Here is a 16,049-nt window from a genome sequence, read left to right on the forward strand (position 1 = left end):
CCATAAGCAACAGGAAAAGCCCTAAACAACCCCTCCCTCAATAATTTGCTTTTTCCTGCCTAGTAAGGGCCCAATATAACAGCTTCATCAAGAAACTAAGCACTGAGGATGAAGCTGTATGCTTTACCATGTCCCTCCCTGTTGAGCCAAACCAGCAGAACAACCACCTGAACAAAACAAAGGGTGTCACAAAAAAAAATATTTGCACCCAAGCCTTTTGTTTGTGGCCATCTGTTCTTGCACAGCTGAGAATCCTCTTCTCCCACATGAAACGTGGTACCTTGAAGCTAATAGCGTAAAAGCTGAAGTGCAGCTATCAGATCAACTTTCAATTACACCTCCTACCAGAGTACTATTAACAAAGATGAAACAAATGCAGCATCCAACACCAACTTCCATTTTGCTCTTAATTGAATAAGGCATCCCACCCATACCAGAGTCCCTAGTACCACATTACACAAAAATATCTAGAGTACATCACCATCTCCTAGAATCACTCCTGTTGTGTGGCTTTTCCTTTCTCTCCCAAGCACAGTATTGTTCCACAAATCACATCCTGTCAAACTACATCTCCTCCTAGCTGCATGAGGTCAAGCTGCAGGTTAAAAGTTCACTTCCAACACTTAGCACCGTGCCAAACACTTGCTAAAAGCCAAGGCTATCATTGGAGTTTTCAGTGAAAAAACTGACAAGTATACATCCACAACAGTCCAGGATAAAAGTCAACCGCAGCTTTTGTCAGGATATAGCTCATGTTTGAGGAATGAAGACCTCCAGTTTTGCTCTTCCTCTGCACAATCACAGTTCATCTATAGGTTGGAATCCCGTTCTTAGTCCCCCTTCATAATAACTAAACATATCCTGGAAGGCCCCTAACTTTGCAGGAAGAACATTCAGTAACTCTTCCTCTGCTTGTCACAAAGCAACTTAAGCCCACCCCCTGGCCAGCGACCACAGTCCAACACCTCTAAAATAGGACACAATCATGCAGAGGTCAGTATGCCTGCTTCACAGTCCTCCCCCACAGTAACTCAAAGCCAGTCTTAGTTAGGTTGTTTGATGCTTTTATTTATCACATGTAAAAACACTACTACTTCTGTTTGCAGGTACCTCTTGCTGCACTGCAAGCCACACAGCTCCAAACCTCAAAGACCAGACAGGCAGAAACAGGATTTAATGTGTATATGCCCAGAGTCACAACGACCTGATCCTGGAGGGTGTTCTGTGCACAGAACCCCTGCAGGGGCAGTTCTACAGAAGCAGCAGAGCATTACAAGTAAGTCAGAAACGGTGCAAACGCTAGGTGAAGGAATCGTCTAGAAGAGAACCTGCAAGACTGGTCTTTTTCCTTCAGCTGCCCTTATCTTTCTAGTACAGGTAATGGTGATCTACGTAGATGACTAGTGCTCTAAACCAGAACAAGGATTGACCGATCCACACTGCTTAGTTGACACGAGGGTTCCTGAAGTTCCTTCCAGCAAAACGGGCCTTGCTGCCAAGTTCCTCTTCAATTCTGATGGAAGGGAAGAGAGGGATGAGTGTGAGCAGACAGTGTAGAGCTCCCACAATAAAACAGCTGCTGGCCTTACACTGCATCACCTGACCAACCCGGCACTGAAGGTATCGCCAACCAAGCAACATGGGATACACACATTCCATTGCACAGGTCAGCATCACCCACCCTATGTAACTTCACCCAGACATTTTAAATGCCTGTCCAGGAGCAGACAGGAAGACGTTGTCTCATACCTAGGTTTCACAGGACACTTTGCATGATGTTTCCCTTTAGAGTCTGTTACAGACATGACCCACTCAACCCATCGCTCAGCCTACAGACAGCTCAGCAGCAGCCCATAAGCAGCTCTGCCAGTGCCAGTTTTAAGTCCTTAAGCTGCAGAGCTTAAGGACAGACCATGCCCAAATCCATTAGTGGAGCACTCATTCTACATAAGGCTCATTCCTTTTCCCCTACCCCAAGAGTCTCACCTCAGGAGCTGGTTGTACTTGGCTAGACGCTCAGATCGGCAAGGAGCACCAGTTTTGATCTGAAAGGGACACCAGAAATCTAGTAAAGAACTAGAGCAGAAAATGCCACAGATGCCAACAGAACTACTCTACTCCATTTAAAGTAATAAGCATAATCACAAATTTTATTTCAGCATCAGGCTCTCAATATCTGCAGGACAGAGCTTGGGAGCAATAAAGATTGTTTGCTAACAGCTTAACTATCAGCAAATCCCAATACACCCACTGGAGTTGACTAAGATTTTTTTAAATTGGCAGTTAAAGTTGAGTTTACACAAGATAACATGTTCCCTCATCACACTCCCATTAGACAGATGAGCTTCCTGCATACAGAAACAACACACATGCATGCCTTCAGTCAGAATAGACCCCATCCAAAATCCAGCACAGCTTCACCACCACATTATCTCATCAAGTGAAAAGGCAAACTACAGCAGCTACAGGTACCAACCTGACCAGTGCAGAGACCAACTACCAGATCAGCAATGAAGGTGTCTTCTGTTTCTCCAGAGCGGTGACTCACCATCACTCCCCAGCCATTAGACTGAGCAAGCTTGCAGCTGGAAGAGAGAAACAGATAAAGCTCCACACCATTCCCATCTGCTCAGCAGCCTTTGCTCTAGCAATACTGTCAAGCAGCAGGAACGCCTTGCTTTGGCAAGATAAAGCCACCCTTTGGAACACTTCAGGGCCACGTGACAGCACAGTGACATAAGGCTGCTTTTGCACAGGCTTCAACCCTGTCAAGACCACGAAGGTAAGGGTTTACTTGTCAACACCCTCTAGGAGTTAACAATTGTTCTTTCACAAATGCCCAATAAATAGATCTCTATTCCATTAGTTCCCATCCCATATGTTAAACTCCTCAATTAGACAACGCATGGCCAAGAGGGAAGAACTTACGCTTGCAGGGATTCTGTCACAGAGCCAATCTGGTTGACTTTGAGGAGGAGGCAGTTGCAGGCTTTCTCCTCCACAGCCTTGGCAATACGCTTTGGATTGGTCACAGTCAGATCATCACCAACCACCTGGATGCCAACACTGCCAGTGAACTTCTTCCAAGCAGCCCAGTCATCCTGATCAAATGGGTCTTCAATGGACACCACTGTAGAGGGACACAAGGAGCTTTAAGATAATGCTACCCTGAAAGGTCTCATTTGAAAAGCAGCCAAGAGCTACCCACCCCTAAAAATGCTAGTTATTTGTTCTGCTCCTGATCCCTCTTCCAAGGGAGGCTGCATCCTAACTCTTCCCCTCGGCAATCAGCCTCTATTATCCACCACCATGCTTCTTGTTGACAAACAACTTACCTGGGTAGTTCTTGACAAAGCCCTTGTACAAGTCAGCCAGCTGATCAGGAGAAATGTATCTGCTGGGATCATCAGGGGATTTGAAGTCCAGGTCATACTTCCCATCACGGTAGAACTCTGAGGCAGCCACATCCATGCCAATTACCACCTTATCGGTGTAGCCAGCCTTGCCGATGGCAGTCTTCAGCAGCTCCAGAGCTGAAACACAGTTAAGGTATTTCTGAGTCCCCACCAAATGTCCTAACCCAAAGCTATTCATTTACCAACAGGACTTGGCAAAGAATCTCTATTACCCCTACAGAAAGCCCAAAGGCTGCACAGAAGACATTATTAAAACTCTCCCAGTTCTGATCTGATTGGAACAAGGCACTACTATAATACTGCTTTTAGCTTGCAATACCCTTGAGATACCATTATGGGATTCATAATCTCTTCAGGCAGGACTACATGTCAGCCCAGAATGCTTAACACTTGATGATACTACATCCTCTTCCAGCTTTGTGCATGTGGGCAGGAAGCACTGACAGCATTTTAATCCCTTTTAGCTCCAGATCAGGTGCTGATCATGGAAGCGGTAAGCATCCAAGCCCTGACAGGCAGTGTGTGCACAGCCAGCCTCTGCACCAGGCACTCTCTCTGCCTGTTCTCCACTCGCACATTCATATGCAGAAAAGAGAACAGAAGCACTCAGTAGGAGTCTCTAGATAACACCCACTGTGCTACCCTGCTGGGGAAGTCCAAGCAAGAAAATTCAGTACAGTCACAACCAGCAAGACTACCAGTCACCCCTGACTAAAAGCCAAGCAGCTGGGTCACCCAGGCTACTTGCAACAAGAAAAGCTCAGATCAACTGGTTTTGTTTGGTTGGGTTTTCTTTGTATGGCACTTTGTTTTTGTTTGGGGCTTTTATTTAATATGTTCATGAAGTGCTGCAAAAGCAGCTGCTGGCAGCAACAAACTCCTTGGACACTACTGTAATGCTCATTCAAGGTCATCGTCACTGATGCCTGTGAGGGTACAGACCTAGCAAGAGCTGCACATGACTGCAGGATTCAGAGATGCCCTGATTTCTGGTGCTGACTCAGTATCTTCAGTGTCAAAAAGGGCAATAAAGTTCTGAGGCCAGCTTCAACAACAAAATAATAGTAACAGGTAACTTAGAGTTCTAGTATTCTACTGGTTTATTAGCAGCTTCATCTCTGCAAAAGGGGCAGAAAAACAGCTCTGGTACAGTTTTTGTAGGAACAGATATCTCACTCTCCACAAAACAAACTCCCTCCTTCCCACAAAGGTTTCTGAACAAATTGTTTGGCTGTGGAAGCAGCAAATGTCTCAGCTTCCCAGGCAAACCTCCACACACTCCCACACTCTACCAGGCATAGTTCAAACTGTTTTCCTCCTTGGTCAGCAGAAAAACAACACTAAATTTTGGCTACTGACTCCAGGGAAAACTGCAACACCTGCAGACATTCCCACACCACTTTTCAAGTGTAAAGAGGTAAGATGCTGTGTTGAGCTGCTACAAGAATGACTTAGTAACGAGGCACTGAAGTCAAAACCACTCTGCCAAGCCGCGTAAACTGATGTCCAAGGGAAGAGCTCTCTAGTCCTTTATTGGACCACACCAGTCTAGCATTTTGGAAAGTTTGTCAGGATAAGTAGTAAAGAGCAGCAGCAAATCCTATAATCTACTGATCTTGTTTTCTACTCATACTGGACAGGTATAGCCTTCATTCTCTGGTTATCAGTTATGTCTCCTCCCACACTTTGCTGATTCTTACCTTCTTTATTTTCCAGGATGTTAGGGGCAAAGCCACCCTCATCACCCACATTGGTTGCATCCTTGCCATACTTCTCCTTGATTACATTCTTTAGATTGTGGTAGACCTCTGCACCGATACGCATCGCCTCCTTGAAATTTTCAGCACCCACGGGGAGGATCATGAACTCCTGCATAGCCAGCTTATTGCCAGCATGGGAGCCACCATTGATCACATTGAAAGCCTACAAGTAACCAAAATGAAAAGTCCAGTTAGCACATTTCAGGGTAAATTGATAACAGAACTCACATTGAGCCTCCTCAGTCTGTAGAAAACTTCATCCAAGACCACAGAACATCATGAAGCAATTGGTCAGATCAAGTCTTCAGTTAGCCCTCCTCAAGAGACTTACAGGAACTGGAAGAATGACTTCTGCGTTTCCAGCCAGGTCAGCAATGTGACGGTACAAGGGGACACCCTTCTCAGCAGCACCAGCTTTGCATACAGCCAGAGATACACCCAGGATGGCATTGGCACCAAATTTAGCTGAAATAGGAAGAAATTACAGAAACATCTTCGTAAAGAGGCTCATCAATATCAGTACCATTCTCTTGGTTATGGAAAAGCACAGCACATGCCATGCAGTGCCCATTGTTTCTGATGAAGTAAGCTAGAATTCTACAAACAAGTCTTCAACTTTTCACACTTCACTGGAACACAAAGCCCACTTACATTTGTTCTCAGTTCCATCCATTTCCAGCATCAGTTTGTCAATCTTCTCTTGCTCCACAACACTGACATTCTGCAGAGAAAAGCAAAGCGCTGCTTGACACAAAACATGGCTCTACAAATTCACCTACCCACTGCATTTTCATCTCCCTGGCAGACACCAAGACTTGCTTAAAGGCAACTACCCACAGTTTAAGAGACTAGTTCTTGTCAGTTATCACACAGTATGTTCTGGTCACTGCCAGCAAATCAAGGCTGACAGAGAAGTTGGATACATCAAAAGCTTTTCTTAGTTTTGTGCCATCTTTTCTAGGTAGGGCTTAGCACCCACAAAGCACACAGAAATCTCACTGAAGCAGACTTCAAGATGGCCTCAGATTACCATCCAAATTTGCCAGCTTGGATAAAACCCAGTCCCTCCCCATTATTCAGCCACTCATTTAAGCATAAAGCAGCTTGTACCTTAACTGGACACCACTAAAAATTCCAGGTGCTTAAGTCTTTCTGCACACTACAACACTGGGCTGCTAAAGACCATTTTGTTTAAGTGTTAGATATGCAGTCATTAAGTAAAGCAACTGCTGCAGGTCAGTTTGTTCACATGCACTCAAATACACAGAATGACACCCCACCATGTAACATGGCTCCTGTAACTGTCTCTAGAGGGACAACCCATCAGTTAGGACACATTGGACTGACATTAGCTGATGTTAGTAGAAGACAGATTGCTCCTACCTTGCTAATCAGTGCAGGTGCAATTGTTTTATTCACGTGCTCAACAGCTTTTGAGACACCTGGAAGGAACAAGCAAATCAGACACTGGTCAACCACACTTGTTATGCAGGCATTAGTAGGTGATCTCAGTAACAATCAAATCTCAAAAATAACACCTCATGCTGTTTGAGCCCCGGTCCAACCTGAGCTTACAACCAATTCTGAACACTTATGGAGGTCACCTCGACTGAAGGAAAGTTGCATGAAGTCAGCATTGTCTAGGAATGCCTGCTGCAATGTTAGTTTGCAACACCGTGCACTGGAGAACTTCATCCAAGTGACAAGGTTGCACTTGAAAGCACATCCATTACCTGTGTACACAATGCTGTCCCCAGGAACTCGTTAACATATTTAACAGCTCTGGATACACCTGACAGAAGCGAAACGGACAAGAGAATCAAGGCAGAGATGAAGACTCACAGGCAAAACCAAAGCCACTCTTGCAAGAAAAAGGAAAAGACACAAATAGGTAAATGGATCCACAAGTCAGCAAGTGGCTGATACTGAGCAGCAGACTAGAAAGAGAAAGGTTCAAAGGGTAGAGGAAAGCACGGTGCAGCCAGAGGCTGTATTTTATCTTCCCATTCAGGTTTCTATACTGTAAACACCACTGTGGACCTAAAGCTAAAGAATGACAGCATTTATTAAAGGTTCTAAGATAGGCTACTCCTATCCAATCAAACAACAGACGAGTAACGGGAAAGAACAAGGCTTCCCCAGAAGTTAAGCATGCAGCAGCTCAGGCATATCACTACCTGCTATTGTTTTGTAACAGTGCTAAAGCATCACCATGGCATGTATTTTACGCTAGATACAACGCTGAAGTATGCTGTCTCTGCATCTGGATGCAGGTACAGAAATCAATTGTCTGTTCCTGGCTTTAGGCATGGAATACAGCAGGAACACAGCACTATAATTTTAATCTATGTAAACACCATCACATAAACCAGCAGTTCCAGAATGAACTTGCTTCTTCACCATAAGCAGAGACTATCATTAGCCAGCTACCAATATGAGCAAGCTTGTCATCCCTGTACAGTGTTTAAAGAGTTCCAAAGACCTAAGCTTCAGAACTAGTGAATGCTAATTAAGTGTGCCCTGAACCACATTAATTGCCTTTTAAACAGTCCAGGTCTGCAGGTCTGTATTACTGAAGAACTACCAGCAACTCAGCCCCATCTGGTAAATATTTTTAAGTCATGCTGTTCCTCAGCCAACAAAACTCTTTAGTTGTGACAGCCTGCTGTGCAAGCTCTGACTACGGTCTAGTTACATGCCACGAAGAACAACTGCCTGTAGGATCTGATTTATATACAATTAGCACACTGAGACAAGTACACATTTGCTGTTCTCAAGGAACAGTGCCCTAGGTAAACAGCATAAGCTCTTCAGCTCTTCAGGACATTCAGTCATTTAAGAGTTTCTTCTGTGTTGAAGTAACCACCATGCATCTTCTAAAACAAGGTTCTTCAAGTTCAATCCCTTAGTTATCCGCTCTAGCCACTCTAACAGAAGAAACTTGGCAGAAAAAGTTTGAAGACAAGCAATGCTCTCCCCCAGCCAAAAGTTAAGTTGATTGTTTATATCTGGAAGGCAACACCACTATTTTTACAGCAGTAAGTTAAAAGCAGTCCTGATGGTCCAAGCTCCGAGTAGTCTTAAGAATTACCATTAGGATGTTCATTAGGTTCATACATTGTGTATGCAGCCATTCATTTTCCCCAACACTTTTTCCCAAGCCAGTCTGGTGACTGCTATGCTTAGTGTTCTTTTAGAACATAAAATCAGTCCCCAGACCACTGAAATATTACTTCATTAACAAAGACTTACGTCTCCTGACCATCTTTAATGACAGACAAAAAGCTCAAGTGGCTTTAGGGATTACGCAGTCTGAAACAAAAGCATCTTCCATGATTACATATGCAGCAACGCAGCCATTGTAACATGCCAAGCAAACAGGGTAGCAAAAATCAGGTTTACCTTTCCCCAGGTAGCGTGTCTTGTCATTGTCACGAAGCTCCAGAGCTTCATAGATTCCGGTTGAGGCACCGCTGGGAACAGCAGCTCTGAACAGACCTGTTCACAACAGAAGGAAAGAACTGTCTTGGCAAATTCAAATCCACAAAATATTCTCCACCCATACACCATGCCAACCTACCACATGGAGATGTAAGAGCTCATCTATAAGCCACAACTCTGCTCCCTTATATATAGAGTGATCCTGAGAGCAGCCTGGTCCTTTACAGCACCACCAGTTCATCAGTGTCTCCCTCACACTGATCAACAGCAAGCTGACTCATTTATCCTCTTCCACTATGCATTGTAAGTCTAAGTCAGGAAAGTCATCCACTGCCCTTCCAAAAAGGTTGCTCTATTCCCCGAATCTACTTTTGATCTCAGACTGGCAGGATAGCTCTTAAAAGTCTAAGACAGAGCATAAAAGGGTCATTTAGGGGGCCTATTTTGTTAATATGAGTTCTGAGCTCCTCAGGCAACAGCACAGCCACGCAGACAGCCTGTTCTTCCAGTCAAGGATGCTGAACTTGGAGCAAATCAGTACACTGGACTGTCCTGCCTGTGGTTCAAAATGCCAGGTTCAGTCTCCAGCCTTTCCCTTATCTCACTACAAAGAGCTTAGAAGGGGCCATCTCATTAAATGGCTGCATTAACCTTCTGAAGCAGAAAGATCAGCTATGTAGTTAGTGTATTACAGCTATTGTGTTTGCCCGTTCCACCAAACCACACTGGTATGTGTTTGCACAATGCCTTTGTCAGATCCTATCAGATGTGGGATGAACAAGTAACAAACCAGGGGAAAGTTCTACAATAATTAAAAATATAAGACTTGATGTGAAAACCCAATTAGACAAGTTGAGTCATGCCTGGAGCATTTGAAAAGAGAAGAAACCCTTTACTCTAGATTTATCTCTGCAGCAGAAGATTGTTTCATTAAACAAAGTGACTGCTAGACAGAGTTTGGGGAACACTGAAAACCGAGACTAGTAGCAGCTGCTTAAGGACAGGCAAAAAGGCCCCATTAACTCAAGAGTTTCCAAGTGCTATCCCAGTCTATGCTTGTGGCAAGAGGAGAAAGGCAGGTTTGGATTAACACTTGCACCATTTTATACTGCAAGAAGTGACACCCTGCAAAAAAATTCCTTCACTGTCCAGGCCAACATCCTGATCTCAGCAAAATCATTCCAGCAGAATGAGGTAGAGGATTTTCCTACAAACCTCATAGCAAGCTCAGCAACATATAGCATGTATGGAGAAAAGAGTAAGCAAAATTCCACTGCTGGAACAGGACAGTTAGCACACTTTTGACTACCTCTTCAATTCTATCAGATAGAAGAAAGGAATAACATCTAGAGCTAAGGACTCACCTTTGTTGGTATAGAGGTCTACCTCAACAGTGGGATTCCCACGAGAGTCAAAGATTTCACGGGCATGGATCTTGAGAATGGACATTTTTAATACCTGCATAGAAGAGTTTAGCATTAATCATAGAATAGTCTGGGTTGGAAAGCATCTTTAAAGATCATCCAAGTCAACCTTCATGCCACAGGCAAGGACATCATCCACTTGACCAGGTTGCTCAAAGCCCTGCTCAAGTTGACTTTGAACACTCCCAGTGATGGGTTATCCACAGCTTCTCTAGGCTTCAACTGGCCACAGGCACAGCTGCTATCACCCACCACCCAAGCATGCCAGAGGCACAGACATCCCTCATCCCCTCCCCAGGGACCTTGCCAGCCTTATGCTACTCTCCAAATGCAGCAACTGCTGCTGCTAGCATCAGCTTGAATATCTTGCACAAACACCTGCAGTCATGACAACAGTTCAAGAACATCACACTATTTCAACTGAGAAAACTTCTTATATTTGGCAAGAGTTACAAGTTGTATGCTGAGAGGACAGAAATCTCAATCTGGGAGGGAAAAACAGTTTAAGACCAGAAGCCTTGTTTACAGAGATATCTCAGGGAATGTCACCCCATCAGAGCAGTCAAGCAATCTCAATACAGGATATCTCTGCTACTAGTTAGAATTCTTTTTGATAAGAGACTAAAGCACAACAGTTCTCGGTATGCACAGCAGTTGCTCAGAGCCAAATGTAACCTATCTTGAAATAGAAACAGTCACAGTCGCTCTAATTAATAGCTTGCATTAATAGTTACACCCCATCTTGAGTATTTACAGGAATAGCTTTTCATCTTAAAAGGAAAAAAAAATCACCACCACCTTCTGAATACTTCCTTTTTCCTCCCTTCTCATGTATCTGTATACTTCTCCTGAAGAAAACTGTGGTAAGCAACACCTTATGCGAGCTCAGCTACATTTTACTAATCAAGTCATAAAAATGCCTATAAGTCATCAACTGGCACCAAACCCAGTTGATCTCCAGAGAAGAAAGCTCAGCCTCAGAAGCAGAACTGTCTGGAAGCTTGCTTTTTGGCAAGCCAGCATGGGTGGTAACCCTGTTTACAGAAATCATAGAATAATCAGGTTGGAAGAGACCCACCAGATCATTGAGTCCAACCATTCCTATCAAACACTAACCCATGCCCCTTAGCATCCCGTCCACCCGTGCCTTAAACACCTCCAGGGAAGGTGAATCAACCACCTCCCTGGGCAGCTTATAACAGTGCCCAGTGACCCTTTCTGTGAAAAATGTTTTCCTAGTGTCCAGCCTAAACCTTCCCAGCAGAGCTTGAGGCCATTCCCTCTTGTCCTGTCCCCTGTCCCTTGGGAGAAGAGCCCAGCTCCCTCCTCTCCACAACCTCTTTTTGGGTAGTTATAGAGAGCAATGAGGTCTCCCCTCAGCCTCCTCTTCTCCAGGCTAAACACCCCCAGCTCTCTCAGCCGTTCCTCATAAGGCCTGTTCTCCAGCCCCTTCACCAGCTTCATTGCTCTTCTCTGGACAATCTCCACAGTTACTGCAGAGTTAAGAAAACAGGACCTTACAAATACTGCTGCCTGTACAGAGAGTGCGTGTGTGGGGTTAACTTCATATGCTCCTTATTCCTCCACAGCAAATTTTTCTGTCTACATGCTAAAAATAGGGGCAGACATTTAGTTTGCCCCCTCCAGCTTTAAAGGTCCCCTTCCAGTTGTCACGCCTCTAAGCGGCATATCATGTAACAGCTCAAAGATTATAGGTACTACCCGCTCTACATTAAGGCCCACACACTGCCAGATGATGACTAACCTAGAAAGCAAGACAACTCAGGTTCAAGCTGGCCTTCCTGCTGCCAGTGCTTATCAGTAAATACATAAGCTAGAAAGAAATCCCTGCAAGTCTCTGGTTACCAGGCCCATCCACTCTAACACTTCTCTCTACACATGCACTAAGCAAAGGATAACAGAAAGAAATCCCCATTTATCTAAAAAGGGCTTTCAGAGCTTGTTTGGCTGGCACCTGCACTGCCTTATTTTCAGAACCATAGCTTTGGGATAGTACATCAGGTGCTTTAGAAGGCACAGCCAGCTCACAGGAGGTCTCCTTGCAATGCAAGAACTATTTGTTCTCCTCAACAAAGAAGGTGGCACTTCAGGAATACACACTGCAAGAGCTTCTGCCTGCCAGGGTTGACATTATTCAAGTGTCCTTGAAAACTGACCTCTCCAGCAGTCCCTCCCTTTGCTTTTGGGGGAGACATTTTACTGTACCACACCATTCCAGAAATTTCTCACGCAATTATTTTTTTTTTAAACTTATTTTGAAAACCCCCTCACTTCTGTCTTCAAGTAACAGGTTTTGCACTTCTTGGATAAAAGCCCAACACTGTTTTGCTCATCACAAGCTGAGCACTACATGTTCCACCTCCAAGTCAGTCAACTCATCTAGAAAGTGAGAGCCAGCCCGTGCACAAATCAAGCTGCAGAAATGCTAACTGAACACAGGAGTGCTCATCAGTAGCACTGCCTGCTCCAGACCTTCGTCCTCAGTGATGGAGCTAGCAAAAAAAAAAAAATCCACAAACATGAGATGATTATTTAATACACATATTGCCTTTAATTAATTCCCCACAAAAACACTATAATCTGCTGTCAAGGGCAACACCTCCCTTTAGAAAGGAAGTCACACACACTAGCTTTCCTGGCCTTCCCAGGAGCAGATGTTATTACCTGCCTCAAGGATAAATCACAGCCCAGTGCACAGCTGCCAGCTCCAGGCACTTGCTTTGCTATCAACTGAAGCCCAGGATATCAGCACTTACTCCTTAGCTGATCCTGTGCTCTGCACAGCAAATGCATGCTATCACCAAATTGGAGTACTCCTACTTAAAGTTATTTCCAGAGATTTTGTTTACAGCCAACTTTACCACCAAAGGTTCTATTTGTGAGCTGTTTTGCACCATGCTCCTCTTGAGTCAAGACAGGGGGAAGACTGAGCACTGCAAGCATCCGAATGGACATTAAGCAGCTACCAGAAAGTCTGACCTTCAAAACTATCCTACTTCGCATCTTATTACAGAACTTCCATGCAGCTATTGGTGGAAGTCTGATGTGACATTGATAGGTCCTACCAGACTGCAACTCTCACACCATCAGCACTCTGACCTTTTGCAGCTCTAACGGCATCACCACTCTGACCTTTAAGCTTACTGCATCAGATCCTAACAGAGGAAACCTACTGCTACAGCATTCCTAAAAACTGGGCAAATGCAGGCCAACAACAGCACATTCCAATGCTGTTCTTTCACATTCCATGTGATATTAATTCACCTCTGTGGTCCACAACATGATGCAACCTGTTTTAAAAAAGCCTAGCGGGGAAGAAGCGGCAGACATGTTGAACTACTTTCTCTTCTCGTTGTTCACTAAGATGGAAGCCTGAAATGGCATTGCCTCAATCTGTGGGTTTGGATGACAAGCTTCAGTACTTCCTGCCAGGCTCAGAAAGTCACAGCCCTACCCTGTGACTCAGCAGGTGAGTAACGGAACAGGAGAAAGACCAAAATCCTCTCCAGCAGCACGAGGCACAGTGGTTAAAAGCAAATTTCAATCCCACCCCCCATCTTAACATCCAGAGATGCACACCAAGCTGTCGGGTGCTACCCCCCAAAAACCACTGCCTGGAGACAGCTTGTACTTTATTAGCCCCACCAGGAGACCTAAGGCACACAGACCCGAGTGCTGACATCAAATTAAATATTTGAGATGCAAAGCTGAAGGACATCCACTGCTGCTAAAGAGGGGAAGGTCCAAATCACGACATGCAACGCCAGAGCAACTGTTAATGATTAAGAGAGAGGGGTTAAACACTGGATCCGAGGGAAACCTTGACCCACCAAACTCTCCAGAGGGTTCCCCCCGCCCCCAACCCCTGGTCTGGCCTGGGGCCTCATTCCTCATGGCCTGGTCCTTTTCTCCCAGTCCTCTTCCCGGTGTCCTAGCCCGGTCGTTGTCCCAGCATGCCCTCAAGGCCTGCCCCCTCCCCTCGTGGCTTGCTCCAGCCTAGCCTCCTCCCCTTTCATGCCCTAGACCCCCCCAGCTCCTCATGGCCTGGTCCGGCCCCCCATAACGGCCTAACCCCCATCACACCTCATGGCCTGTCCCCACTCCTCATGGCCTATCCCCACTCCTCATGGCTTGGTCTGGCCTAGCACAACACACCCCAACCCCTCATGGTCTGGCCTGATCCTCCAGCCCCTCGTGGCCTGGCCTGGCTCACACCATGGCCTAAACCCCTCACGGCCTGGCCTTGCCTCCATCACAGCCTGGAACCCTCGGCCCTCATGGCCTGGCCTTGTCTCCATCACAGCCTGGACCCCTCGGCCCTCGTGGCCTGGCCTTGTCTCCATCACAGCCTGGACCCCTCGGCCCTCGTGGCCTGGCCCCCATCACGGCCTACACCCCTCACGGTCTGGCCTGGCCCCCCATTACCGCCTGACCTCCTCAACCCCTCACGGCCTTGCCTAGCCCCCACCCTCACCCTCCGCAGCAGGCCCGGCCCCATCTCGCAGGGGAAGGGGCAGCGGAGCGCTGAGGCCCGGAGCGGCCCCGCCGCACTCACCCGGCCCTGCCGCTCGCTCCGCTCCGCGCTCGCCTCACCGCCGACTGGGACGAACACGCCGCGCGGGCGCCCGGCTATAGCCCACCCTATGCAAATGAGCCTCCCGCCCCCCGCTTCCCATTGGCCGGCTGAGCCCCGTCGCCGCTCTCCTATTGGCTGTCCGGGCGGCCCCCGCCCTCCCATTGGCTGCCCACGCCTCGCGCCAGAGGCGGGACCGTGTGCGTGCGCTACGTGCCGCGGCGGCCGGGGGAGAATTTCCCGCCCACGCGTTGGGGGGGGGGGGGGCGGAGACAGCGAATCCTTCACCCGTGGAGGAGGAGGAGGAGGAGGAGGAGGCGGGGGGGTGGCGGTGAATTCTGCAGCCGTGGGGCTTCTCTGCCGCAAACCCCACGGCTCCTTTGTGCCTGGGCGTGCCCCCACGCGTGCTCGTGGGCATTGAGTGTGCTGGCGGGCCCTAAAACTGCGAGATAAAAGCCTCGGGTTTGCAAAGGCTCCACCGGCGCTGCAGGAATCCATCGCTGCGTGCTGGTTATACCAAAAATGACGGCAAATAAACTCTCTTGAAGTCTCGTTTTGTGGCTTTTTACAAAGCGAGCATCCTTTATCAGGCCTGGGCAACACAGGGAGTGAGCTCCAACTCACGTGAAACGAAACAAAAGCCGGTTACAGGATATATTTCCCACTTACGTGCATATGTATAAATTTTCCCAGGAATATTATGTATGTTTATTACTTTCCGAGGTCTGATTTTAAGTTATTATGAATCATAGAATAGTTTGGGTTGGAAGGGACCTTAAAGCCCATCCCGTCCCACCCCCTGCTATAGACAGGGACACCTCCCACTGGATCAGGGGCTCCAACTCCATCCAACCTGGCCTTGAACCCCTCCAAGGACGGGGCAGCCACAACTTCTCTGGGCAACCTGGGCCAGGGCCTCCCCGCTCTCAACAACAACAGAGCGAAACAGAGCTCAGCAGCAGGCTACAGGATTAAACGCTTTGCCAAAATGGAGTGACTTGTGCTCCAGTCCCTGTGTGGATGTTGGAAAAAAAAGTCATCAAGCGATTCGTTGATAATGATTTAGCCTGCTGAGTTACGGTGGAGTATGAACCACGCACGGCTGAATAAACTGGGTGCTCTGTGATTGGCAAAGCTTCCATCACTGGAAAGTAACACTCACCTTTCGATGGACTCAGTGGTGTCAGGATGTTTAATAAGAGCATGACCGCTCACGTGAATTGTTCCCAGCTGCGGCACTGTGGAGGGATCCTGTTCCTTCCTTGGCTTATCTAGTCAATTCTGCTCAGTTGCTGCTCCCTGTGACCGGCTTGGTGAGGCTTCACTCCATCCCCTCCTCTGTGCTGGAGCACTGGACCATGAGACATGCCTCCTTGCCCTCAGCTGAGGTTGCCACCGTTCCTCCAGTCTCCCA

The 16,049-nt window shown here is 46.8% G+C and overlaps 1 protein-coding gene across 1 annotated transcript; it reads right to left on the reverse strand.

Moving 5' to 3' along the window:
• Positions 1-1,047: 1,047 nt before the first annotated feature.
• ENO1 (enolase 1) lies at positions 1,048-14,687 on the reverse strand. The gene is made up of 12 exons (XM_069875018.1): positions 14,618-14,687; positions 9,982-10,075; positions 8,579-8,674; positions 6,560-6,618; positions 5,828-5,897; positions 5,508-5,641; positions 5,117-5,339; positions 3,336-3,533; positions 2,929-3,130; positions 2,477-2,585; positions 1,987-2,045; positions 1,048-1,513 (listed from the first exon to the last, which is right to left on the reverse strand). Exons 2-12 carry the CDS (start codon positions 10,064-10,066, stop codon positions 1,444-1,446), a joined length of 1,305 nt encoding a protein of 434 aa, XP_069731119.1. The 5' UTR covers positions 10,067-10,075; positions 14,618-14,687; the 3' UTR covers positions 1,048-1,443.
• Between the last annotated feature and the right edge of the window lie 1,362 nt (positions 14,688-16,049).

Source organism: Phaenicophaeus curvirostris, chromosome 22, assembly GCF_032191515.1.
Source record: "Phaenicophaeus curvirostris isolate KB17595 chromosome 22, BPBGC_Pcur_1.0, whole genome shotgun sequence".
Taxonomy (NCBI): Eukaryota; Metazoa; Chordata; class Aves; order Cuculiformes; family Cuculidae; genus Phaenicophaeus; species Phaenicophaeus curvirostris.